The sequence below is a fragment of the Vulpes lagopus genome, chromosome 23 (genome assembly GCF_018345385.1).
Source record: "Vulpes lagopus strain Blue_001 chromosome 23, ASM1834538v1, whole genome shotgun sequence".
In the NCBI taxonomy this organism is placed as follows: Eukaryota; Metazoa; Chordata; class Mammalia; order Carnivora; family Canidae; genus Vulpes; species Vulpes lagopus.
The window spans coordinates 45125715-45152670 of record NC_054846.1 but is presented as its reverse complement, the minus strand read 5'-3'; the positions used below and the strand labels follow the sequence as shown (position 1 = coordinate 45152670).

Here is a 26956-nt window from a genome sequence, read left to right as displayed (position 1 = left end):
TGTTTTTTAAATGAGGAATTGTCTTAGTCTAAGTCACTGCATTTCTATAACAAAGTCATGAAAGGCACAGCTAGTGCAAGCCAATGTAAACCCAATTCAACTACCAGCTAAAAAAACTTTGGTTCTTCAGGAAAAAAAAAATTTAGCAAACTGTTTCTTTTAATAGTTCTGTTCCCTTTCACGGCTGTAATCTATACTCTTTGTTACAGGATACAAATTACTCCCAAAGAACCAAACCACGTAGTGATGAACGAACATGCGTGGAAGAATTTGTGCGGTCAATAGAACTGCCAGAAAAACTAGAGTGAAAATGCTACGTAGAACAAATTGGTCTAAAATTATCAGTTCCTTTCCTTTAAAAAAAATTACTGAGTCTACCAAGAAAATACAAAAACATAAGGCTGGAAGTAAATAATAGTTGTGTTTAGGCTATTACAGTGCAGGTTATCCTCAAGGCCACATACATCCTGCTTCACTGCTGCTTGCACTCTGCTGGGTTTTGATCCTTCTGTTAAAGGAAAACAACAAGTCAATCTATCTTCTTCTACCTGCTTCATTTAATTTTCAACAGTAATTATCGTAATTATATGATCTCATCGTTCTACCAAAATTTTTGCCAAATTAAGGAAATGGTATAGCAAGGATGGCAAACTATTTATTCAAATATTAGCAAATCACAAAAATGCAAAAGCCCAAATTTTACATTGTGGAATGAACTCCATAAAATAACACACTGAACCATAATCTTAAAAATTAACCAAGCAATTTATGTTAGTCATATCACCAATTATTTTTGCCTTTTTCTAGATTATTCAGACATACTAATTTATACCTTTTAGACTATTTAATTTGATTTTTAATTACCCCTTCTCTTACCTGCTCACTAAAGTATCTTCTGGATATTTTACAGTACTTAGCAAATGAATAAATGCACTTAACAGAAACCAAGTTTCAAATGAATCTTGATAATGTACTATGTATTTTGGGGGGGAGACAAAGGGCTTTACCAACTCTGATATAACAAACTCCCAAGAACTGAGAGTCTCAAAGATAAAGAACAGAAGTGGTTGGGAGACTCCAACAAACAGCACTGCTTCTCTATTCCCAAGCACTCCTGCAATCAGATTATTTAAAAACTGACCTTTGTTTATAAGCTATCCTTTGGGGGCAGCCCAGGTGGCTCAGCGGTTTAACGCCTGCCTTTGGCCCAGGGCGTGATCCTGGAGCCCTGGGATCGAGTCCCACATCAGGTTCCCTGATGGAGCCTGCTTCTCCCTCTGCCTGTGTCTCTGCCTCTCTCTCTAATAAATAAAATCTTAAAAAAAAAAAAAAAAAAGCAAAAAGCTATCCTTTGGAGGGAAAACAACCTAAGAATACAAACAAGAATTTAAAATGCTTCTAGGGGCTCCTGGGTGACACAGTCGGTTAAAGACTGGCTGACTCTTAATATTGGCTCAGGTCATGTTCTAAGAGTCCTGGGATCAAGCCCGAGGTCAAGCCCTGAATCCCTGCATCAAACTCTGCACTAGGGCAGGGAGTCTGCTGAGGATTCTTGCTCTCTCTCTCTCTCTCTCTCACCCCCTTTCTCTCCACCCCTCCCCCTCCACTCACTCTCTCTACAATAACTAAATCTTTAAAAACTAAAATGAAAATAAAATGCTTCTTAAAAACACTTTTTAAAAAGCACAGGGGCACCTGGGTGGCTCAGTCAGTTAATTTCAGCCTTCAGCTGAGGTCACAATCCAGGGTCCTGGGTGGGATCAAGCCCCACATCAGGCTCCCTGCTCAGCAGAGAGCACCCTTCTCTTCCCCTCTCTCTGCCCCAACTTTTGTCTTGTGTATGCTTGCACTCTCTCAAATAAATAAAAGAGCCCAAGATAATGTACATTAAAATCTTAGGGTTTATTTAGCCTAAACTGAGACTAAGAAAAATACAAAGAACCAAAAATAAAGCTTCTTAGGAAATGTGCACTGAAATCTAATGTACTACTGAAATGCCAATGGGGATCAAAACAGAATATACATTATCTCCAGTCAAAAGGATTTATTAAAGACTTTAACGGACAAAAAAATAAATAAATAAACCTTATATTAAGAAACATCAACTCTTATTTAACCTGCCTTTAATAAAAAGCAGCACTAATTTTGCTCACCTTTGAGTCATAGTCTGGATCATTTTCCTCATCTCCTTCTTCTTCCCCTTCCTATATTAAAGTTCAAAATGCATCCATGAAGTAGGTACACAGTAGGAAGAAATGGCTCATAATGTATGGAGAAATTTTAATACAAGTTACTCTATAGGTCAAAAGATTTTCATGATTACAGAGTTTGGTGACAATGCAATTTAATTTGAAAGCTTCTAATATGAAAAATTTCCCAACACAACTTGAGACATCCAGAGAGCTTTTATTGAAAAGATTTACTGCAGCCAACGTTGAAAAAGTTTACTGCAGCTTTTGACTTCTTCAAAGAGCTGATAACCCTGCAGCAGAACAGAATTATTTGAAATAAAAAAAATGTTCTGAGTTTTGCAATTTATTTATTGAAACCTCATACATACATTGTTTGGCTGTAGAATTCTAAAACCATATTTTTTTTCCAAAAGGATTTTATCCCGTATCACAGAATAATGATTATAGCAAAGGAATACATAAGTCACTCAATTTGCTTCTCAGTGTGTTAAACAGAGAATTATTTGCTCATTTGGTAAACATTACCTCATCCGCTTCTTCACCTTCTTCATCATACTAAAAAGGGAAAAAAGGATGAAGTTTGAATGAAGCTAACAAACATTTGAGAATAGCATTTGTTACAGCCATCACTGTATCCACTAATATCTAAAACGAGGAAAATACTTTCTCTAAGGCCATTAATTATAAATTAAATAGCTGCAGGAATCACTCAACTCAGTGCCAATATCTAAATCCGACAATTTAAAAAGTTAAAGAACACAGTACAATTGTGGGTGTGATCAGACAACTATTACTATAAACATTACTTGCTTATACTTATGTGAAGTATAAGCAAGCACAAAAAGAACCTGAAACCTATTTGAATGACATCTAGCAATAAAGATAACCAAAATATGAGAACTGCCTAATTTTACCTTAATTCTTGCTTATTATTCCTTTAGATAAAAATTCTATGCTTCCTAGTATTGTTCTATTATGCAATAAAAAATATCTCAGGTATGTTTTGTCTGGTCAAAACCAAGAACATAATACATCTACAACACTGACCAAAAGTTGCACTAATTCAGAGCAGTCTTCATAAAGAGCAGGAAAATAAAAGCTACCAAATATTCTAAGGAAATATTTAAAAACAATTCAGGAAAGTTACCTACAGGACATCTGTAATTAGCTTTTGAATTATTCTGTTTTCTTAAAAATTTACATTTACTCATTAAGCTGCTCACCAATTGTGACCATCATACCCTCACCAAATGATTTCACTGCAGGATTCAGATTCACTCACATCATCATCATCATCTTCAATAGCTTCTCCAGTAAAGTATAACACTGATCTTGGGATTATACGCTCACGTAGAAAGTGACCAATTTCGAAGTCTGCAGCAAGGATAGCCTCAGCATCATCATCCTGTTTTGTTTTTTAAGAAAAAAAAAAAGCACAATATTTAATAACTTATTTAATTAGGCACATGCAAGACTTTTAGGATTAAATCCTAATGAAGCTACATTCAATTTCACTTCTAACTTTGTCATTTTAAAATTATCTTCTGTGTGTGATTTTTTTTTTTTTTTTTTTTAATTTATGATAGTCACAGAGAGAGAAAGAGACATAGGCAGAAGGAGTAGCAGGCTCCATGCACTGGGAGCCCGACGTGGGATTCGATCCCGGGTCTCCAGGATCTCGCCCTGGGCCAAAGGCAGGTGCCAAACCGCTGCGCCCCCCAGGGATCCCTTCTGTGTGTGATTAAACAGTAATCTATATATGGTTTATGTTCACAGGTTTTTAATAAAGTTAGCAAGTCAGTTTATATACTTAGAGAAGTTTAGGAAAATAAAAACTAGAACTTTATTTATTGCTTAGTTTTTTACTTAAAATTAAAATATAAAAGCAACTTTGTTATGTGATTTTAATTTTCCTTATAAATACTCATCACTGAAAACACAAATTGAATAATATTAAGAATCTCAGGATTTAAATAACATTAGGTATACAGCACATAAAAACACAGAGGATCACTTCACAATTCCTTAAAGATAGTCTATTAGCAGTTTGCATGTATAATGCCAAATGAGAAAGAATTATATTTAATAATTTCTGTTTTAAGGAGTTCTATTTAATGACAAAGCACAACATAGAAATGGTGCTGACATTATTCAAAATTAAAATAATCCCACTTAAGTTCCATGATACCAATGAATTAACATTCCATCAATGTCTATTTTGAATCATCAACATAATCCACTTTAACAAACAGCCAAAAAAAAAAAAAACCACAAAAGGGGGCAGTGGACTTTGAAGGAAAGATTTCTAATCACTAGTGGAGGTGTTCTATCTGTAACAACTCAAGACCGTTTTTGTCACCATCAATATTTGACAGTAGAATTTAAAAAAAAATTCACTTCAACACAAACTCCAACCCACTCACTAACATGAAAATAGCATGAAAACTCTATCTTAATGCTAAGTAGTTCTACCTAAAATCCACGTGCCACTTTTATATTCTTTTTAATCCCACGGAAGTTTTTTTTTTTAATTTTAACAAAAGGCATTTTGAACCAAGCCAATTACCACTTTTTATAGGCAGAAATACCTGGCTTTTATAGATCTGGTCTAAGTCTTAGCCAAAACTATTCTAATTCAAAAGTACTTCAAAATAAACATACTTTCTAATTCCATATGTATAAAACTACTTAGACTGAGTTAATAGAAGTTCAAAAATCTGGCCAACAGAGGGACGTCAGGGTGGCTTAGCAGTTGAGCATCTGCCTCTGGCCCAAGGCGTGATCCTGGAGACCCGGGATCGAGTCCCACATTGGGCTCCCTGCATGGCTCCCTCTGCTTGTGTCTCTGCCTCTCTGTGTCTCTCATGAATAAATAAATTAAAAAAAAAAAATCTGCCAACAGAAAAGTAAATTCAAAACACATACCTAGCTTACACCCTTGCCTGCACAGACCTCTTTGAGGTTATTCCTCATTCCAGGCTGTAACACAGGCATTAATAAGTAAGCTCTTGGCTATGGGATCACATAATTCATGGCCACAATATGAAAGCATGTTTCCACTGGAGTAACAAATTCAAAGGATTCTAACCAGAATGTGGTTAGGAGTAAATAGTCCAAATGACTTAATACATCCGAGTTTCAATAAGAAAACTATCATCTTAAGAACCTGAAGCCCCCACAAGCCTCAAAAGAAAAGTCTTTAGCCTTTCAGCATTTCTCAGTGAAAGCACTCTATGCATTTTCAATGAAATAATTTCAGATGGATACAGGTCTTCTTCATGCACTGCAAGCCTCAGGCAAGTAGCAACTATCCAACTCCCCACATCCGAGAAACAGTTCTTTAAGTTTCACAGTGAACAATTCAAAAATAACGATTTAACTTACCAAATCTCCACTCTCAGGAACTGCAAAATTGAGAAAAGAAATTCAAATGAGTAAGGAAATTTTTAAAAAGCTTACAATAAAACAACCATCAATACCCAAACTAAGACACTATTTACCTTCAGGTGGGGCAAAAAAATTAAAGAAAGAGTCATTGGAAACTGTTTTGGTCACAGTACGAACTGTCCCACGTCCCTTGTGTTTCTGCTTCTTCTTAATGGTTTTCAAAGTGACATTCTTTCCTTTTTTCCAATCTATCTGGCACCTTGCAAAACAAAGGGAAGAATCTATCACAATTAACATACTACACTTAATTGCTGGAAGAGCTAAGATTTATCCAATTGAATGTTACATATTTTTTTGAGATTTTCTTTTTTAGAGAGCGAGAGCACTCTTGCACATGAACAAGGGGAGGACCAAAGGGGGACAAAGTCTCCAGCAGACTCTGGGCTGGGACACTGGGGCTCAATCTCACAACCCTGCAATCATGACCTGAGCCAAAACCAAGAGACGCTTAACTGAATGAGCCACCCAAGCACCCCAAATATTATTTGTATTACCAATTTTAGGGGGGAAAATTGGCTCAAATGCTTTCAATAGTAATATAAAGAGGAAAATTTTATTTCTAAACACATTTTCTCAACAAAAATATTGACAAGTAGCACAAATTCACAATAGAGTAAATTTAAGTGTTCTCCTTTGCAAAGATGTCTGCAATACCATAAGCCAAGGAGTTCTAGGAAAATAGGTATGCTTGTCTAAGAAACACTTTTCTGAAATGTTTAAACTATGTATCAAGCACACACTAGGAAACACTAAATATCACAAATCATAAGTAAAACAATAAGACATAGAAATCGAATATTCTGTGAAAGTAGTAAAATCAAACTCACCCTGTACAACCCATAATTTCTGGTCCATCAAAAGAAAAGGGATCAGAATCATCTGGTTCTGACCTCATCCTATAGGTCTTTGTCAACACTTCATTTGTGAAATATTCATTGGGTTCAAAGTGAAATTCTAAGACAAAACTCTTTAAGAAAAAAAAAAAAAAACGATGAAACTCCTGCATCATAAATGTTCATGCTTTATTAAGTGAAATTTAATCTATTGATTTTTACAAACACATAAAGTAGGTGATAATGCCTTTTCTGCTCCGGGAATGGGTCAGATAAACCCCAAATTATGTCAAAAAAGCAAAACAAGGCACAAAATAAAACTAAATAAAACCTAGCTCAACTTACAACTTCTATTTAGTAGCATTTTTATAAAATAGGTTAGAACGAAATAAACTGACCTAGTACTCCCTCCTCCTTTCATCCCTACAAAGACTTTAAATCTTCTTCTACCCCAATGTGACAGAGAAATAGCCCAACTTTACTACACACGATAGAAGAAAGAATCTATAGTCTGTAGTAGCTTTGCCCATACTTCACATAATACTGATGATTTTAGGAGAAGCTCATAGCTGATCTTTCATCATGGGGAAGTGGGGGGCCTCTAACATCTTCTGTTTCATGTAATTTCCAGACACATACCTTTTAAGACAGAGTAGGTATTCAGGGTGCTATTATTTTTTTCCTTGCTATCATTTTTATCTATTCTTCATCTAGACACAAGGATTTACTATATTTCAATAACAGTTTTATGTTCAGAGGGAGGAAAAGGAATACTGTATCATAATTACCAACACCCAAACATTTATTTCCTAACAATAATTAAGAGTACCAACTTCTTTCTCACCATTTCTAGGCTTAGAATATCACTTTTTAGAAAGTTCCATATATCTACCTATTAATGTCTAATGTTCAAAACTAAAAATATTTCAAAGTTCTTTTACCATAGGCTGGCCAGCATCTGAGAACTTCACTTTAATATCTTTCAAGTGCTTCAGAATAGGTTCGTCGTGTTCCTGCAAATTAAGAAAATACTAAAATGAGAATCTAACGTAGTAGCACTTCAGGATTAGTGTGCTACCACTGGACAATAAACATTTAGGTGACTGAGACATTTATACAGTGAGGTAACAATTAGAAACCATAAGACCTACTCTCCAGATTATGGTTTTAAACCAAAGCTATAGTTTACTTATAAGCTTTACTCATTTCTACTGCCAATGGTAGAAAAAAAAGTAACTTAACAGAGAATTATACCCATCATCAGACTGAATGGGCTGAAGAACATAAAACCAAGTCTAACTAAGGCATATTTGCTTTAAAAGCATTTCCTTTTCCAGCTGCTTCTTATTCCTTTCATTCTGCTAGGTCCTTCTGTATTTTGCCAAAGTAGAAATGCAATAAGCAGTCACTGTTTTGAGATTTCTTTTTCTTGACTTCAATCACTAAACTACACTAAAAGTACTATAATGCAGATAATAGTGGCTCAAGAAATGCTTCTGATTACAACAGGTGAAATCTCCCTGAGAAGGTGACATCTGTGTTGGATTTCAAAAAAAAAGTGACAACTGTAAAGGAGTTAAAGATCTTTATGTTATTCCTTTAAAACACAAATGTCCCTCAATATTTGTTTCAGACTGAAAAGGTCTTTTTGGTAAGATGAATGAGATTTTAAGTTTCCTCTCTCCACTCTAATAATACCAAGCACCTAAACAGAGAAGACACAAGACTAAACAAAACACTGCTCAATGATAAACAACTGTCAAAGGGACCATTTCAGTATCTAACTTGAAAATGAACTATAATTTATTTGATTACATTAATCAAAGATGCAATTTTACTTCTACAGGTAACAGTTTTCAAGAGACAGCAATCATTCTATAGAGGTCAACAATGGAGTGACTAGTTATCATACCCATTTAAATTTCAAAGGTTTTTACCCTTTGAGGTAAACTGATGTTTTTAATGAATAAAATTACCTGAACCATATCACTGAGCAAGTCAACATTCTTAAAAACAGTCAACCAGAATTCAGGAATTCCCTTGGGGTCTTCTTTTTCTTCATCCTTTTTCTCATCTTCAATCTTGGCTTTTTCTTTTAGCTCCTCCTAGATAAGCATAAGTTACTGAATAACTAGATCAGATCACTTGATAAAATCTTACCCATCTCCTAACTTACATCCAGTGGTGAAGTACAGAAACCAGCAAATCCTCAATCACCAACTGCAATTTTCAAACAAGTTCTAATCCAACTCTGTAAACACTGCTGTTACCCATACCAAACCTTACTTATTGCTACTACCATAACCCTCCCAAAACATAGAACCTATGAGCTATGGGGAAACCGTTTTAGAGAAAAAAATTTTTAAACTTTAGTTAAAAAAAAGAAATACAAACTTTGCCCAAATCCTCACCTCTTGGTGTTTCTGATCAAAACATGTTCTCCTTATCAACCAATATTAAAATAGCAACGCTCAGGAAATAGTCATAGAACAGACACCGTATCTGTGTCACAATCCTGCCATTTATTAGTTGTAGGCAAATCACTTAGAAGCCTCTATTACTTGAAAAACAAGAACAATCCTTTGCATGTCATTAAATTCAAAGGAAAAATTTACATGATCTATAAAATTTAAATACTAAAAAATGTAAGGGAAAAATGAATTTGGGTACAGATGGTACCAGGGCAAACAGTGGCTCATCTGTTCTGATTATTGTTAACTCACCAACAATCTTACAATAAAATATTTCCAAGACAAAAAAAAAAACACACTAAAGTTGGTACTGACCGAAATTTCGTCCTCCTCATCTGGTTTCCATTCACATTCTTCTTCCGTAGGTTCATAAATTGCATTAATGATCTCAAATCGCTAAAATGATTTAAAAAAAGAAAAGCTTGCATAAAAACAGACATCCAAGCCAAAAACTAGCTGTTTTGCATTAAAGCTGTGTGTAGATTTTATGAATGCATATCACCAATTGAATTGCTATTACTGAGTTTTCCCAAATACCTCGAATAACCACTTTGCTGAGAGGTCTATAAAAACTAAACCATCTGCAAGGTTGGTTGTATTTCCAGAGCTTTATTATAATCTCAAATTTTAGGTAAAGAAAATAAAGTAGTAGAAATCATTACCTTATCAAACAGAGGTTGATAGAGAACAGCATACTTTCTTTCAAGATCATGAACTTCCTCATAGAATTTGGCTTCTATCTGTGCACATTTAACTTGAAGATTTTTGAGAGCATTCACTCGTCTTTTAACTACCCTAGGCAAACTGAAAGGTTGGAAGTGCACCAGTTACATAGCATCAGAGTAAAACACTCACACTTCTATCATACTGAATAGTAAAGCATAAAAGTTAGTGAATGTTAAGTCTCCTATTTGAAACAAAAGGTCTACTCAAAGTAAAAGTCAAGAAATATAAAATACACAGACTTAACTAGAAAATATTTCGAAAGTGAACATTTAAACAGATACAGTAAGTTGATAAAAAGATGTAAATGACATAAATTTTTCATTATAATCAAGTTCAGCAAAGACTTGTCAGTGCTGGCATCTAAGCTGTAAAACAGTCTATCTTAGGAGGTTAAAAAGTTAGGGACTGACCATCCTGAGAATAACGACAATAACCTTGATTTAAAAAAATAAAGTATGCATATCTCACCCATACCAGCTATTTTTAGGGAAAAGGAGAGGAGTATATGTATATTAGAAAAAAGGATGATATCCTACACCATTATTTCCTCTTTTAGTCTCTGTATTTAAAACTTGAATTTAGGGACGCCTGGGTGGCTCAGTGGTTGAGTGTCTGTCTGCCTTTGGCTCAGGACATGATTCCCCTGTCCGGGGTCTAGGGATCAGGTCCCACATCGGGCTCCCTGCATGGAGCCTGCTTCTCCCTCTGCCGGTGTCTCTGCCTCTCTCGGTCTCTCATGAATAAATAAAATCTTTAAAAAAAAATTGAATTTACATTAAAAAAAATGCTATATTTCATGAAGGGACTTTTAATATTAGCTTTGAGATATAATTCATAAATCATACAATTTTCTATGGGGTAATAAGCCACCTGAAGTATAAGTAAACTTATGAATCTCCTACCACCCAAAAATTGTTCACTTAAAATTGATCTAACTTCAGGGAATCTGTGTAACAGATCCAGAATCCAGGTTAGAATTTTCTGCCATGAGCAGATTGTTGTAAATCAAGTATTTCTCTTACTTAACCGCTACCTTAGTTACATTAATCAGAAGTAAAAAAACAAATTACCTATTACCAATTTTTTATTTCTTACAGTTAAAAGTAAAGCTTATTGTTTTGTCAAGGTGATGAAATAACATGGGGTGCTGCCCACACCTACACCATATCTCAGGAAAAAAAAGTGAACCCTAGAACCTCAGAACCAAGAAGAAAACAACTATTTCAGGGACTTACACACTCACACACACACTACGGAGCAACTTCTGAGTAAGACTTAAACTATACAGGGTGAACTGCCACCTGGAAATGGGCGAGAACGAGCAGAACGGGGAACAGGACAGACTGGAAGAAAGCTTTTGAAATTTTGGGTTTGCCTTACAACAGCCAGTGCCTGACGTCTTCACCCTTCACAAAGCCCAGGTGCCAGCATTCTTAGGAGTTCGTTGATGGCAGCTGGACTCGCTGAGAGCCTACAAAGCACTCCCTCCTCCACCCCTCCAACCCAGGTACAACAGATTACAACCAAAGGAGCAACTTCCTCTGCCCCAAGCAGCCAAAGACAATTGCCTGGAATTGACAGTAAACTTTGAGTCTCAGGTGACCAGACTCTATTCTTAAATTCCACGAAACTGTCACAAACCAGAGCCTGATCTTTTCTCCTCCCTCAATAATCATTATTGAGGAGTAAATCAGCCAGTGAGCCTGAGCTCTACAGCCAAAATAACTAAACCTTTAAGGAGTATAATTTCTAATGAAAGAATGAAATACGTATCATCTGAAGCTGTATTATTAGAACAATGTAAATATATTTAAAGAGAGGAGGGAAGAAACAAGACCAAGAAATCTATAACAAAGTAGAAATATTAAATATGAAAAACACAGTAGCTAAAAAAAATAACCAACAAATAAGATAAACAGGATAGGTTCAGCTTAAGGAAGTTCATTAAAGTTGGAATACTCTCCAGAAAAGCAGCAGGAAAGTCAGAAAAATGATTTGAACAAAATTAGCAACAGCTGAAAGACAGGAGGTGGATATCTGAAGAGCAATAAATTTCTCAGAATTAAAGTAATATGAAAATCCTTACTCTAACCCCTAGACAGGTGAATGATATTCATGAATATCAAAGACCAAAGAAAATTCTAAGTGTGTTCAATGAAAAAGCAAATAACCTATACAGGAAAAGGAATCGGACAACAGGCTTAAAAAGAAAACTCCAGATACAAGAAGAAATGAATTTTTAAGATATTTAAGAACTTTGAACTTAAAATTTTATAAGCCAAACTATTATTCAAATATGAAGGCAAAATAAAAATTGTATGAGACATATGAAGCTTCAGGAAGTATGTCACAAATACTCATTACATTAAAAATAATTTCTAAGTAAAAAAAAAAAAAATTCAGGAAATACTATGTAAGTGTGGGTGGCCAAAAACCTTGGTAAATTTTACTGTTGCCTTGATGGGAAAAAAGAGAACTAGAGAACATATACGTATATATATTAAAAAAAAAAAAAAACCGAGTCTTACAGCTCTTTTAGAATTTGTCTAGCAGGTTTTCCGGCCCTCGCCGGAAACCCCCCCCCCCCCAAAAAAAAAAAAAAAAAAAAAAACCAGACATTAGTAAATTTAAGAAATCAATATGGGTAAATAAACTTAGATATTAGGTTAGAAGCCCTTTTACCATAATAAAAAACAAAATGCAGCAATTTTAATATCAGAAGGCAATTTTATTTATTTAATGGAAAGCAGAAAAAGAGAAAGATACATAGTACAATAAATTATAAAATAATAGCAATTATGTCCAAAAACAATACCACTTTCAAGAAATGCAAAGAGTTTAAAATTACTAATAGAGCAGCAAACTTACATACTAGAGATAAGATACAAGGATGGAGAAAGACATGCCAGGTAAATAAACATCAAAAGAAGGCTAGAATAGCGGTCTAAAGATCAAACAAAACAATTCATACCACCACCACCACAAAATATAAAAGAGGATATTTTATACTGGTAACTGGAACAAAATGGTCAAGATATACGCATCACCAACATATAGTTAATAATACACCTTCAAAAATATATTAATCCATAACTAATAGAATCACAGGGAGAAACAGATTAAGTGGAAATTTAACACATTCTTCCCAGAATCTGTTAGATAAAGCAATCAATAATAAAGAGAACCTGAACAACACAATTAATAAATCTGAGGTACTAATTTCAGCAGATAGATCTTCACACTCAACTTTCATAGAACATCTGCAATAAATATTAAGGCAATAGATAGATTAATTTAAAAAAAATCAAATGAACAAAGCCCTCAATTCAAGAAGCTGAAAGGGGATTGGAGCAAATCCAAAGAAGGATTCTCAAACCCTAAAAGCCCAAGTCCATTTTTAGAAGAGTTCTATCAACTGTTCAAGGGACAATTAATTCCTATGTATACAAGTTGCTTTGAAAAAAAGGAGAAAAAGTAAAAGTAGCCCTGTTTATTTCATTAAGAAGGTGAAATCTTGACTCTAACACCAGGGCATGGAATTATAATCCCATAAAAATTTCTGTATTATATATACATGCACGTATACACACACACACACACACACACACACACACACACACACACAGTTTCACTAGAGAAGACCTTGAATAAAACGTCAACTACTTGACGTTTTAAAAAAAATTCCAAGTAGACAATAAGTCTAATGGAGCAGTTTTATAACCATTCCTAGTTAAGATGAAATAAGATAAAAATGCTCGTGTTTAATGCTAATTGTTTAACAGAGTACTGAAAGACCTGGACAATGTTATAATGAACTAAAAATAAACTTGATGTGGTGTAATGTGAAAAGATTAGAGCTAACACTGCCATTATTTGCAGAGAAGATCTTTTGCCTATGGGAGGAAAAAAAAAGAACAATTATAAGTGTAGCAAGATTTCTGGATACTAGATCAACAGCAAAAGAAAGAAAAAATGAAGATAAATCAGTATCAATCCTCTACATTAACAACAGTCAACTTGGAAATACAGTAAGAAATAAGATACTATTCACAACAGCAACACAACTAAAGCATATAGGAATCAACCAATAGACTATGAAAAAAACTGTAACAGAAAAGAGGATGATTTCAATAAATACAAGGATATAAATGAGACAATTTAACGTTAAAAGAATGATTCCCTACCATGTTAATCTATATATTCAATGTAACTCCTATCAAAATTTGGTGGAGGAGTGTTTCATTTTGTGAAAACTCCTATAAACTTACTATCAGCCATATGTGGGATAAAGGTCTCATATAATTAGGCCAATCTTAAGAGTATGTTCCATAGGAGGATTGGGGGGGGGGGGGGTAGAAGAAAGCAAGATACTACAGGGAGAAATGGATTAATAGATTAAATTATCACCCTGCTAGATATGAAGACATATTAAAAAGCCACATTAATTAAGAGTGCTGCTCAAAGACAAACACAGGTGTTTGTAAGAAACTGATGGCAATAAAGGTGGCATCACAAATAAATGGGGAAAGAATGAAGTGTTATAAAAACAGGCTCTAAAAAAAAAAAAAAAACAGGCTCACAAAAAAAAAAAAAAAAAAAAAAAAACCTGATGTACAGCGAAATACAAAGGTGGCCTTGAGACGTAAAGACCTAAAGATGAAAGGTAAAACTACTCAACAGGAAATGCAGAAGTAACTAGGAAGAACTTCTTTTTTTTTTTTTTTTTTCCTTAGGAAGAACTTCTTAACTTGAAAAGAGTAAGCCATAGGTCAAAAAACTTAAAACATAAAAAATGAAAGATGCTGGTTTAATGGAGAGTGCTATGGATAAAATTAATAAAAATGACAAGATTATTTACAAAGCCTAAAACTGATGAGATTAACACCTAGAATATACAAAAACTCCTGAAAAACAAGACAGTAAACCCCAATAGGAAAGTGGACGAGAGCAACCTGAAAGGCTTACAGTCATGAAGAAAAGCTCAAAACTCATTAGACAGCAAAAAGTACAAATAAAATATGCCTGCACCTCATAGGCTGGTATAAACAAAAACCCATAAAGATGAACGATGCCAACTGCTGGCAAGGACACAAGGATAAAGCATCCTTCATGCACTGGATACAGTCATTCTAGAAAGCAAGCTGGGAAGTACTTAAAGCTTGCATACCCCATTACAAATAATCCCACTGTAAGTACATGTCTCAAATTTCTTACACAGTTCTTTAAGAGAGCATGCAAAAAGAGGACCATTATAATGGAGTTTGTGTTGATGGAGCTTAGAGGCAATCTAGATATCCGCCAAAGAAAAAGTATAAAATTTGGTGGACAAATATCCCCAAGTGACAACATTCAGAAGCTAGAAACTGCTGACTAGAGATTGCATACAGATAGCAATAGGGATGAATCTTTAAATTATAAAGCCAAGTAAAAACAATTATAAGCAGAATAAGATATACAAGCTATTGTTAATGATTTATATATAGGACTAGTGAAATAAACAGGAAATCTGTATTCCTTCTAATTCTGTGCATTCCTAGCAAACCCCCAAATAAATCTCAGAAATGGTTAAGATCAGTGTATTTCCTGTGGAGAGGAGTCAAACTTTAAAAGATCAAATCTAAATTGGTGGTACTCAGCAAAATTTTAAATTCTCAATAATCCTATACTAGATAATAACAGACATTAGTTTTCCACTATTAAATATCTAAGTCCTAGGTGGTTTTAAAAAGATACACCTGTAATGCTGATTACAGAAGGATAAATAAGGACCACGGAAAAGAAGAACTTGTACCTTTCAATGTATCCTGTTGGTGTTTCTACCAGACCATCAAGTCTTTCTTGAAGGGCTGCAAGAATCTGAGGATTTTGCATCATCTGAACAGTCAGCTGACGCGCTTTAAAAAAAAAAGGGGGGGGGGCATCGAAAGAAGGATTTTATGAAAATGTATTACGCTATTTTAATAGGACAATCCAATAATGAAGTTTTCCTGACTAGCCCATAATTCATTGGTTTGAGTAGAGATGGGCAGCAAGCAAGTGGAGGAAAATCCACTCTAGGAAAACCTGACGTTCAGAAAGCTCAGATTCCTAATGCTCTAAACAAATGCCACTGCCACAACTACCTTTAACAATAAATATCCTTTCTCCTCCTACAACCTTGTGTTTCATCCATCTTACATTTTTGAGAAGCTCAAAGCTTCATCCAGATGCCTACCTACTATGTATGACTCTACCTAACACTCTGAAGGCAGACAACACATTATCAGAAAACTGCAAATATAATGTCAGTTTCAACCCTGGGAGAAAGACTGTAGAGTAGCCTAAATATTTGTTTGATGCTTGTTAGTATAGTGTGCTTGTGTGAATAGTTAACAGTTGAGGCAATCAAGGTTGTAACTAAAGCCAAACAAAATGTGGTTAACGGTGTCTAAAAATTATGTTCAATCCAAAAATAAATTAGAAAACTAGATTTAGGCAAAACAAATTATTTTGCTATTATCATCTCTTCATCAATAGACATTACACAAAATTGACATGAATTTTCCCAATTATGTTTTTAAAGATCAATTTCTAAGATTAATTTGATTACTGGATGACATACACTTACTATAACACTTAGGACTAGCCACTAAGGATACAGACCTATGTATCTTTTAAGAATGTTACATGATGAAAGCTAACGCTAAAGTTCAGTGACCTTTTCACAATTAACCTCCATCTGGTTTACAATGAAAAATTGAGTCATCTAGTACTTTAATATTCTTGGCCCATACCTACAGGGTGTAACCTAAAGCAGTACAACTCCCCACTAACACTGCTAACCCCCCCCCTAAATAATTATTTGCTAAAGAAAACAGAGTGAATTTTTTTTTACATTTAACAAATGTCATTTTTGTCGTTTGATTGGAATGGATTAAAAAATGACTGACATACAACTACATGTTTTCTATGCAGGAAACACTGAACATTTCCAGTAACTCTAAGCTAGTGCTGTTTGTTTGTTTGGAAATATCACCAAAACAACTCCCACCAACATCTGTAACATTTCTGAATTCAGACAAAACTCATGGGCAGCTGTTTGACACAGCTATGCCATGTCACTCCAGCAGTAGAGGGGGTGGGTATACAGAGTGACTTCTGACGGGTTACTAACTATATTCATACCTTTTCCCTTATTACCATTATATCTCCATCTCCCTCTTCCCGTCTTTTCTTACCCCCACCCTGAACATACACACACAAACTGTCCCTAAACCAGAAATACAGGCCACGTGGGTAGACAAGGATCCAAAAGGGAACAGTATTTGTTAACTACCCTCTAGAAGACATGTGCCAACAATCACTGGCTCCTGAAGTAATTTAAAATAATACCTTTGATTTTTGTTTCTTCACCAGTTTCTTCTTCTTCTACTTCTTCAACATCATCCAAATCTTGATCAAGTTCAGACTGTTCTTTGCTACAATATCATAGTATCACACCAAGGTTCAAATGTACCAATTACCAAAAAATAAATAAAAAATTATAAAAAACTTCAACTCATTTTGTAGGTTAATATGCCTCTTTCAAAAATATGAAATAGGAAATTCAAAAGGTAATTCAGTTCTCTTTCTAACTTCACATGTAAACAAGCACAAACTGGAAGTACACAGAATTTCATTTAAAAACACATGGTCAAATATAAAGTTATTTTAAGTTTTTCTTTTTTAAGATTTTATTTTTAAATAATCTCTGCACCCAATGTGGGGCCTGAACTCACAATCCCAAGATCAAGAGCTGCATGCTCCACTGACTGAGCCAGCCAGGCTCCCCTCTACTCCAAGCTTTAAAAATGTGGTTTGATTGGGGTTGGTCCCAGGAATGTGAGGTCAGAAGTATGTGTTTCTCTACACAATAACCACGGATTTTGGTCTTCTTAGTAACAGCACCCTGATATTAGGAGATGGCAAAACACCAAGCTTTTAGAAATCTACATTTCCCAACCTGTACCTTTTGGCGAGGTGTGGTTAAGTAACTCTGGGCAGTGAGTGAAGCTAAAAAAGCAAAATTTGTACAGAATTGAGTAAGCCTCCTTTACAGGACAGCTGGGAGGCCTTCTAATCTTGCTCCCTTCATAAAATAGGCATGTGATGACTAGAGTTCAGTAGCCATGCTGGACCATGAGGCATCCTAGAGAATGAAAGTCAACAGAATGAAGGAGTTTGGAAAAACAAGGATCCTGTACCCCTGATGGATGGAGCAATCAGTACAGTACAGTACAGCCTGGACTATCTTTGGACTTTCCTCCTTTTTCTTTACTTCATAGTGGAGATGGGCAGAAAAAGTTAAGAAGACCGGAGTCTATTTATGCTTAGAGCAAAGCCAGGAGGATGATACCGTCGAAAGAAAAGGAAAAAAGTAATAAGATAATATTCTCCCTATTTCATCCTAAGAATCTAGTTTTTGAACATAAAATTACGAGAATTAAAAGGGAAATAAGGGTATCTAAGTCAATATATATTTTCATAAAATTCCTTGTGTGACTTTACATTTTAGTATTTGGTTTACAGATTTAGTCACTTTCATGATTAGAAACAGCATTTGAAATATTAACTTTCATATAGAGACAAATACTACCTAATTTTCATATAAGGAAAAATACAGAAAATGTCAACTGTATTATCAGCAAAATGCATAGTCCAGTAAACTAAGGAAGAAAAAATTCAGCCTTCCCATCTGAAATAGATTACTTCTAAAATTATCTTTTAGTATAACATTTTTAGATTTAAGGGTCATTACCTGGCACAGCTGTTTCTCCAGTGTGATTTTAATCATTTATTGAACACCTACATTTTAAGGCTTTAAAACAGAGGTCGACAGACTATGTCACATGGTCAAACACAGGCCATTATTTTTGTAAATAAAACTTCATTGGAACACAGCCACATAAGTTTAGGTATTGTCTATGGCTGCATTCGCACTACAAAGCAGAGTTGAGTAACTGCAACAGTGGCCATATGGTCCAAGAGGCCTAAAATATTTATAATCGGCACTTATATAAATTTTAGAATATTAAAGTTTATGTATTTTATAGATTTATAATATTTATAAGATGCCTTCAAAACTTTCCTTTACTCAGAAAGTTTGCTGACTCCTGTTTTATTTATTTTTTTATTTTTTATTTTTTGACTCCTGTTTTAAAGAACAAGAATCCTCCCCCTTCCTCCCACTCTCCTAGGGCTCAGTCACCTAAAATTAAATAAGGGGATGGTGGGGAATCAAGCTGTCACAACCTATTTATTCTTTTTTTAAAAAGTTTAAAGTAAAATAAAATGAGGTTGTAAAGTTAAGATGGTATGCTCCTCTGATCTTAATCCTACCAAAATCCCTACTAAAATTATGACAAAAGGGTTTTTTAACCAAACATTGAAGGACAAAAAGACAAGAACAGCAACAGCAACTTCACTGAGAACTGACATCTAAATTAACAGTGGTAAAAGCTCAAAAACTAGGAGCCCAAACACAAAATCTTAAAAAGGACACTTCTGGAACTAGGGCTGGGGGGATGAAAGTGGAGAAAATAAAGAGAACTAAACAAAAACTGATAAAGCAGTTAAATCTCCAGATTCTCTCCCTCAATCTAGCAGAAGCATGGCTGTTTCTTCTTTGGAAAGGATTAAACTGAGAGCTCAGACTACAAGACCACAGACACAACCTCGAGTCTCTCAGATATAAGCCTGTATCACACACTACAATGTTAAGTGCAGAGACCCTTCCCTAACCACCTTTTCCCAATTTGGATCCCACAACGCTGTCAGATCTTTACCCAGATACTTTTAAACCGGGATATCTGACCAACCCAGAATCTGACAATGGAGATTCTCACAATAAATGCCCTCCCTGATGACCTTACATTACAATCTAAATTAAACCCCCCAACTCTCAAATTTTCTAATCAACTTTTTTAAAACCATCTCAACTGCATGTTCTCCACCCCACCCCAATCTTAGTGACTAGACAACCAAGTAATACACCTCGTATTTGAGAAAATGCTTTTACATGGAGACAAAAACAAATAGAGCAAAGAAAAATTGAAGAACAAACATACTATACAGGGGAAAAACATCCAGAGAAAAGATATTACAATCCAGAGAAAAGATATTACAATCAATGAAACAGGAACAAGATGCTATAAAAACAGGAACAGGAGAGAATAAAGACACTCCTGAGAACTAAACAACAGAAATTTAGAAACTCAATACAAGAGTTGAAAGATAGTTTCTTCAGCTTTGCCAGAAAGAAGAACAAGGAGATAAAGATGGAAAATGAGACAAAAGATAATTAGAAGAACCAGTTCAACATACAACATAATAGGAGCTCCAGAAAGAGAAAACGGAAATAAGACAATCAACAAAGTAAGTCAAGAATATTCCCCAGAACTTCTTCTGAAAAGCCATCAAGTTGCCAGACTGGAAGGGCCCACCACTGAATGCCTAACACAAGAAATTTAAAAAATAGATATAATGTGAAAATTTCAGAACTCTGAAGCCAGAGTGCTTCCAGAAATAAGTATATATGTATTATGTTTAAAACAAAAAATATGTGTCACATACAATGATCAAGAATTATAATGAATTTTGAACTTCAACACAGCAATACTGGAAGCCAAATGACAATGGGGCAATGCCTTCAAAATTCTGAAGAAACAGGATTCCCAAATGAGAATTCTATGCTCCAACTATTAAACATAAGAATAGAATAGCCATTTTCAGTCTCAAAATAATTTACTTCCCTTGTACTCTTCCAGGAAAGTACTAAAGAACTAAAAAAGAAAATAGCATGGGATACAGCAAACCCAAGAGAAGACACAAAAGGAAACCCCAGGAAGATAATAAAATAGATCCACAGTGACAGCCGCATAACCAAGGTTAAGCAATCCAGACTGGAGCAGCGGAACACCGGAGGCAATCACTTGGAAAGCCATGACACTAAAATACCTGCAGCCACCCCTTTAAGCACGCCAGCAGTGGCCAGGTTCCTCGGTGTCCTTGAATGTGATGCCTCTGTGTTAAATTTTCCCGCCTTCCCACCTCCATGCTGTGTCTACAACTTGTGGACTGTCGTAGCATACCATCAACGCCCGAGTTTTCTGTTTTAACCTCCTCCTAAATTGTGTGAAGTCATAAGCAACGAACAGTGCAGCTCGCCCATTCTCCCTTATCGTATTTCTGCAGGACATCCATCCACACTAGAACCCCACCAGAAGCCAACTTCATTAAACTGATGTTTCTAGAATGCATGACCTTGCCCAGGAAAGCTAAAGCTAGACTATGACCCAGATCACCTTTTTGTTTTTACTTTCCTACCTTATAGACTTCAAGTGGTAATATTGCTTTTCTTTTTAGACACTGCTGAGTTTGTGACTGCTATTCACATTTTCAAAATTAAACATTGATTAACAGTATGTAGGTGATAAAACTCTAAAGAAAAAAATGATTTAGACAAATGCCAAGACAGTGTTTACACATCTGGAGAGGAAAGGTGGAGGATGCAATTAAGAGGGACACTGGGCTTCTGATAGTAATTTTTACTTTCAAAACCTTGAAGTATCCTATTATTCTTTAAACTCCACAGACAGATTTCATACACTTTTTATCTTGTATGTACGATACATTACAATGGAAGTAGTAAAATCTTTGGGAAATACAAGTATGGTAAAACTGAATTTTCCAAGTATTTATGATTCATTATTGTGCTCAGCACATTCCTAAAAATAGATACTAGCAAATAGTTTATTTAGGCAATGATTATATACCCTATATTTTGTTTTGGATACATGGTACCCAACTGTTATAACTGCAGGTACTAACCATCAATCATTATCATGCATTTTTCATTATTAACACTGCTGTTAATTATATCACAGTATAAAGTGAAGCCCAATCTCTGAGATAAGAAAAAACAAACAAGAAATCAATGATCTGACACTTACTTGTCAATGTCTGCCATGTTGTAAGAACTCCAAATATCTATGGAGAGAAACGTCGGTGTTAACAAACTATGTATATTATGTATTTAATACCAATAAAAACATTTGATGCCCAAATCCTTTAAATCAATACCACCTGGGCTATCCCAAAGAGGAATGTATAATCCCATTAAAAACACATCAGTGTTAAGAAAAATCATGGCACATATATATGGGCTTTCATACTAGCCCCAAGTAATTTTTCAGAGGATACGGTCATAAACAAACAAGTTACCATTATGTTCTAAAATCTACCCTGTAAGCACAATTTCATAATAGCACCGCTCTAAAGCATCTGATGTATGCTAGCATCACAGAAAATACAAGAGGCCTTTATTCAAACTCCTGTAACTACAAATGGTCAATTTTTCTTTATATTTTTAGACTTAGTACCTCACAGAATCCACTTCAAGAGTTATTAATTCTCATCAAATTAATGTTAAAAACGAAAGTCTGCCACCATTATGACCCCCAGAGACCTTTTTTTAAAAGTTTACTAGTCCCGGGCAGCCTGGATGGCTCAATGGTTTGGTGCCGCCTTCGGCCCAGGGCGTGACCCCAGGGTCCCAGGATCGAGTCCCCATCAGGCTCCCTGCATGGAGCCTGCTTCCCCCTCTGCCTGGGTCTCTGCCTCTCTCTGTGTCTCTCATGAATAAATAAAATCTTTCAAAAAAACATTAAAAGTTTATTAATCCTTTTATCAAATGTCACCCTTTACACAACTTAATGACCACTATAAAGTGCGAAGTCCCAACCTATCTCAAGTAAACCTTCCCTATCTCTTCAACTGTACCTCCCGTCTTATCACTGATAATGTGCACACCCCAAAGCCACCAGGATATGGGATATGCTGGCATACTGTCAACAAACTCTCAGTTACCTGACATGAATACCGTTAGAACTGATTGGAGCATCTCCCTAAATGCTTAGCCTAAATTCTACTAAGAGAGATTAGTATTAACTTAGAGAACACTGCTCTAAGAAAAAGAATACTTGGGACACCCGGGTGGCTGAGCTGTCGAGCCTCTGCCTTTGGTTCAGGGCATGATCCAGAAATCAGGGAGGTCAGGGTTCGAGCCCTGCTTCGGGCTCCCCCGGGGAGCCTGCTTCTCCTTCTCCCTCTGCCTGGGTCTCTGCCTTCACTCCATGTCTCTCAAGAATAAATAAATAAAATCTTAAAAAAAAAAAAAAATCCTTAAGGTAAAACATTACATGCAGGCAGTAAAATGGCTGAGTGCCACAGGTAATGAATGTACATATCACAAAAAAATAATCGAAATCAAGCTTAAGATCCCACCACATTAAAATCAAGTTTATCTTTTAAAATTTTAAACCACGACTTTTAACTTTCAGAATGCTACAAGACGTGATTCCTCATATCAACATGTCTTGCATGATGATTACTTAAAGAGTTAAGAAGAGGTACTGACTAGCAGTCAAGTGCCTATCTGTGGAGTATTACCACTAAGCCAATATCCATCCTTTAAACAAATTATGAGAAAATATTTTTTCCTAAGAATGTCTCCTATTCTACTTTTAAATATTTGTTGCTTTAAAGAATTTCTAATAGCACTGATAAATTTCTCTAGTGATGCTGGGTAATTAGCCAACAGTAACAAAATATTTAGCAAAAAATTATGAAGAAATATGAATTCAAAAATAAAAATACTGAATCTTAGTCAAAGAAATACTAGTGGGACTCTATAGTTTGTCTATCCAATCAGTAAAGATCTTATTTTAATTCAGGGAAAATGGTCAACATGCATTCTTAAATACAGCCAGTGTTCCTATAAACTTATTTTCTTTCTGGAGAGTAATCTGGCCATAGGAATATCAAAAACCTTAAGTAAGTCCATCTCCAGCATTAGTTACCCATTTGTGAGATTCTAACATGAAAAAAAATATGAATCTAAAGGCCTGTGCTTTAACATTTGTCTAGAAGGTTCTTCCAAAATTCAGTTAACATGCCCTTTCCTGGGATCCCTGGGTGGCGCAGCGGTTTGGCGCCTGCCTTTGGCCCAGGGCGCGATCCTGGAGACCCGGGATCGAATCCCACATCGGGCTCCCGGTGCATGGAGCCTGCTTCTCCCTCTGCCTGTGTCTCTGCCTCTCTCTCTCTCTCTCTCTCTGTGACTATCATAAATAAATAAAAATTAAAAAAAAAAAAAAAAACATGCCCTTTCCTTTGTCTCTTAGCTCAAAGTCTTTACTTTTTCAGAGAGGCTTCTCCAATCTGCACATTCCAGCTGAATAAGATTTCTTGGTTGTAAACAGTCATATAATGCCCTATTTCTTTCCATCATAAGATGTCTCAAGTTTGTAATTACAAATTAAGTGTGAGGGATCCCTGGGTGGTGCAGCGGTTTAGCGCCTGCCTTTGGCCCAGGGCTCAATCCTGGAGACCCGGGATCGAATTCCACATCGGGATCCTGGTGCATGGAGCCTGCTTCTCCCTCTGCCTGTGTCTCTGCCTCTCTCTCTCTCACTGTGTGCCTATCATAAATAAATAAAAATTAAAAAAAAAAAAAAGTTCCTTTATAAAAAAGAAAAAAACAAATTAAGTGTGATAATTTGACTAAGGTCTATCTTTCCCAACTAACCAGAGCACAAGCGTACTACAGGGATTGTATGTGCTTTTGCCAATCACTGTACTGCATCCTTCAGGGGCATCCATAAAGCTTATATGGAGAGCAGCTACAATTACTTACTTCATCAAAAATAAACTTAGTATTAGCATGGAAGGTGCATACAATGGAATGCTTTGCAATAAAAAATGAAGCAGATATGGAAAGAGCATAGGGCATATGGCAAAACCCAATCTGGACAGGAAGATATCTATGAATATGCAAAGTCCTGCACATATTTTATGTAAACACTTCTGTAAAGATATACCAGAAAACTAATAGTAGTCACCTGTAAGTTACGACTGGGAGAAAGCAAGAACATTTCATTCTGCATTATTTGTCATTTTGCTAACATTTTGGAACTTGCCAGGTTGAATACACAATCTACTAAGTCCCGCAATTATCAAAAATATCAAAAATAACCCAAACTTATAAATTCAGATTTTTAAAACATTTTAACATGTACTCAGAAGAATGGCTGCACTGCTACCTTCCCTGTCCATTTCGTGGGGTTACATTTAGAATTCAAACTTTTAAAAATTTTATTTATTTATTCATGAGAGACAAAGAGACACACAGAGAGAGGCAGAGGCAGAGGGAGAAGCAGGCTCCCTGTAGGGAGCCCGGGTCCCCAGGATCAGGCCCTGGGCTGAAGGCAGGCATCAAACGGCTGAGCCATCTGGGCCACCCTAGAATTCAAACTCTTAAAATGAAATTCTTTTTTTTTTTTTTTTTAATAAAAATGATCCAAGACAGAACGGATGGCATTTACTTCTTCAGAGGTATCTTCTCCAATCTGCCCTACCCACTCTAGTTAATTAGGTTTCTTGATTGTACACACTTCCGTTTTTAAAATCAGGCCTAATTTTGTAATTCCATTGTTTGGGTTGACACCATCTTTGCAAAAATTTATCTCAGGACAATTTCTGGTCACCATCTACAAAAATAGGAAGACTTAACTTGTGTTTGATAACTACTACTCAATAAACATAAGCTCTTTAAATTCTGTCCATTTTTAATTATCTTAGCACAGGGTCAATCAATCGTTCTGCAAAGTAATTAGTTGAGATGATTGTTAAAAATGTAGACTAGTCAATGTACCATAGTAACGTTAAGATGTTAACATTGAGGAAAACTGGGAAAAGGGCATATAGGAATTCTGAGTATCTCTACAACTTTCCTTTAAGTCTAAAAGTACAAATAAGTTCATTTAAAAGAGAAAAAGATTGATTCCCATACCCAGATCCTGAACCAACCAATTTGAAAGAGTAGACCCCAAAATCTCCATTCTAAAAAAGAAGCCCAGCCTCTAAGGCAGGTAGTTCTCAATCAGATCACCTTGAGAAAACACAGGTTTCAGTTAATACCTAGGGTTTTTTTTTTGTTTTTTTGCTTTTGTTTTTTTTACTTCATTCAACATCAAATAAAATCAATGAGAATATTTATCAGACATGAAATTGCTTTCTCAGACATCTGAAGAACTTCCATTTCTGGTAGTGACAAGCTAAATTATGCAGACCAATTCTACCAATAAAAAATATTTAAGTCCAGAAAAAATATTTGTTAAAATCTTAAAAGCAGGGCAGCCTGGGTGGCTCAGCGCTCCCACATCGGGCTCCCTGCAAGGAGCCTGCTTCTCCCTCTGCCTGTGTCTCTGCTTCTCTCTCTGTCTCTCATGAATAAATAAGTAAAATCTTAAAAAAAAAAAAACCTTTAAAAAGTGAAGCTTTAACTACTGAGAGGTGAAATCAAAAGCCCCAGGCCTATCCAAGGTGAGAAATCTTTATAGCAACCCTCCACATAAAGCAGAACCAAAGTGCTATATTCTCAGGGACGACAAACCAGTACTCTTGGCCAAATAAACTAGAATCACTTTATCAGTGTTGTTCCAAAACCTCAAGCCATGAGCTTAAAGTGGTCTGCTTGATAGTATTCCTAAACACCTACATACCCAATATGAACGACATCTTTATCCTAGACCTCATATTTATACAAGTAGCTTTCAAGAGCAATAAGGGCAAAAGAATACAACAGAAACCTGTCCCAAAGACTTAAATATTGTCAAAAGGACTATAAACAAACATAAAACGACAAATGACCAATGACAACAACCATGCTTACTGAGTTTGAAAATAGAGTGTCTGCAGGAGTATCTGCACACAGTCATTAAAGGCTATAGAGCAAATTTGGCAAAGAACTAAACAGAACTTCAAGAAATAAAAATAATGGAAATCAAACTAAATGGGCAGGAATATCAGACTAAACACAGCTGGAAAGATAATTAAGTGAAGGAAGCAAGCAAGCTTAGAAGACATCTTCCAAGGATCGCCTGGGTGGCTCAGTGGTTGAGGGTCTGCCTCAGGCTCAGGGTGTGATCCCAGAGTGCGGGGATCACGTCCAGCTCTCTGCAGGGAGTCGTCTTCTCCCTCTGTCTCTCATGAGCAAATAAAATCTTTAAAAAAAAAAAAAAAAAAAAGAAATCTTCCAAAATATGGTAGAGGCTAAAGGATGGAAAACACTGATGTTAAAAGATATTTGGGGATACAATAAAGTCTTAACAAAGATTTAATACAAGTTCTAGAAGTTAGAGGAGGGAATACAAAAAATATTTGAAAGAATCAAAAGCTAAGAATTTTCCAGAACTGATGGAAGATGGCC

General features: G+C 35.6%; 1 protein-coding gene and 1 non-coding gene across 6 annotated transcripts in view; one reads left to right on the top strand and one right to left on the bottom strand.

Annotated features, from left to right (window-relative positions):
• NAP1L1 (nucleosome assembly protein 1 like 1) overlaps nt 1-26956 on the bottom strand; it is a 34497-nt gene that overhangs the window by 1867 nt on the left and 5674 nt on the right. For 2 of the 5 annotated variants that reach the window (XM_041738128.1, XM_041738129.1), the window contains exons 2-15: nt 21639-21675; nt 17041-17126; nt 15461-15563; nt 9606-9747; nt 9259-9339; nt 8449-8577; nt 7414-7485; nt 6467-6606; nt 5693-5838; nt 5577-5596; nt 3475-3597; nt 2718-2747; nt 2154-2204; nt 437-508 (exon numbers count right to left, since the gene is read on the bottom strand). In XM_041738128.1, coding sequence (XP_041594062.1) covers nt 473-508; nt 2154-2204; nt 2718-2747; nt 3475-3597; nt 5577-5596; nt 5693-5838; nt 6467-6606; nt 7414-7485; nt 8449-8577; nt 9259-9339; nt 9606-9747; nt 15461-15563; nt 17041-17126; nt 21639-21655 — 1176 coding nt within the window. In that variant the 5' untranslated portion in view covers nt 21656-21675 and the 3' untranslated portion in view covers nt 437-472. Of the gene's footprint in view, nt 1-436; nt 509-2153; nt 2205-2327; nt 2483-2717; nt 2748-3474; nt 3598-5576; nt 5597-5692; nt 5839-6466; nt 6607-7413; nt 7486-8448; nt 8578-9258; nt 9340-9605; nt 9748-15460; nt 15564-17040; nt 17127-21638; nt 21676-26956 lie in introns of those variants that run through there. The other 3 variants (XM_041738126.1, XM_041738127.1, XM_041738130.1) reach the window with 3 other exon arrangements.
• On the top strand, nt 12189-12250 carry LOC121481689. The gene has a single exon (XR_005985360.1). It is a non-coding gene; the product is annotated as a U7 small nuclear RNA (small nuclear RNA).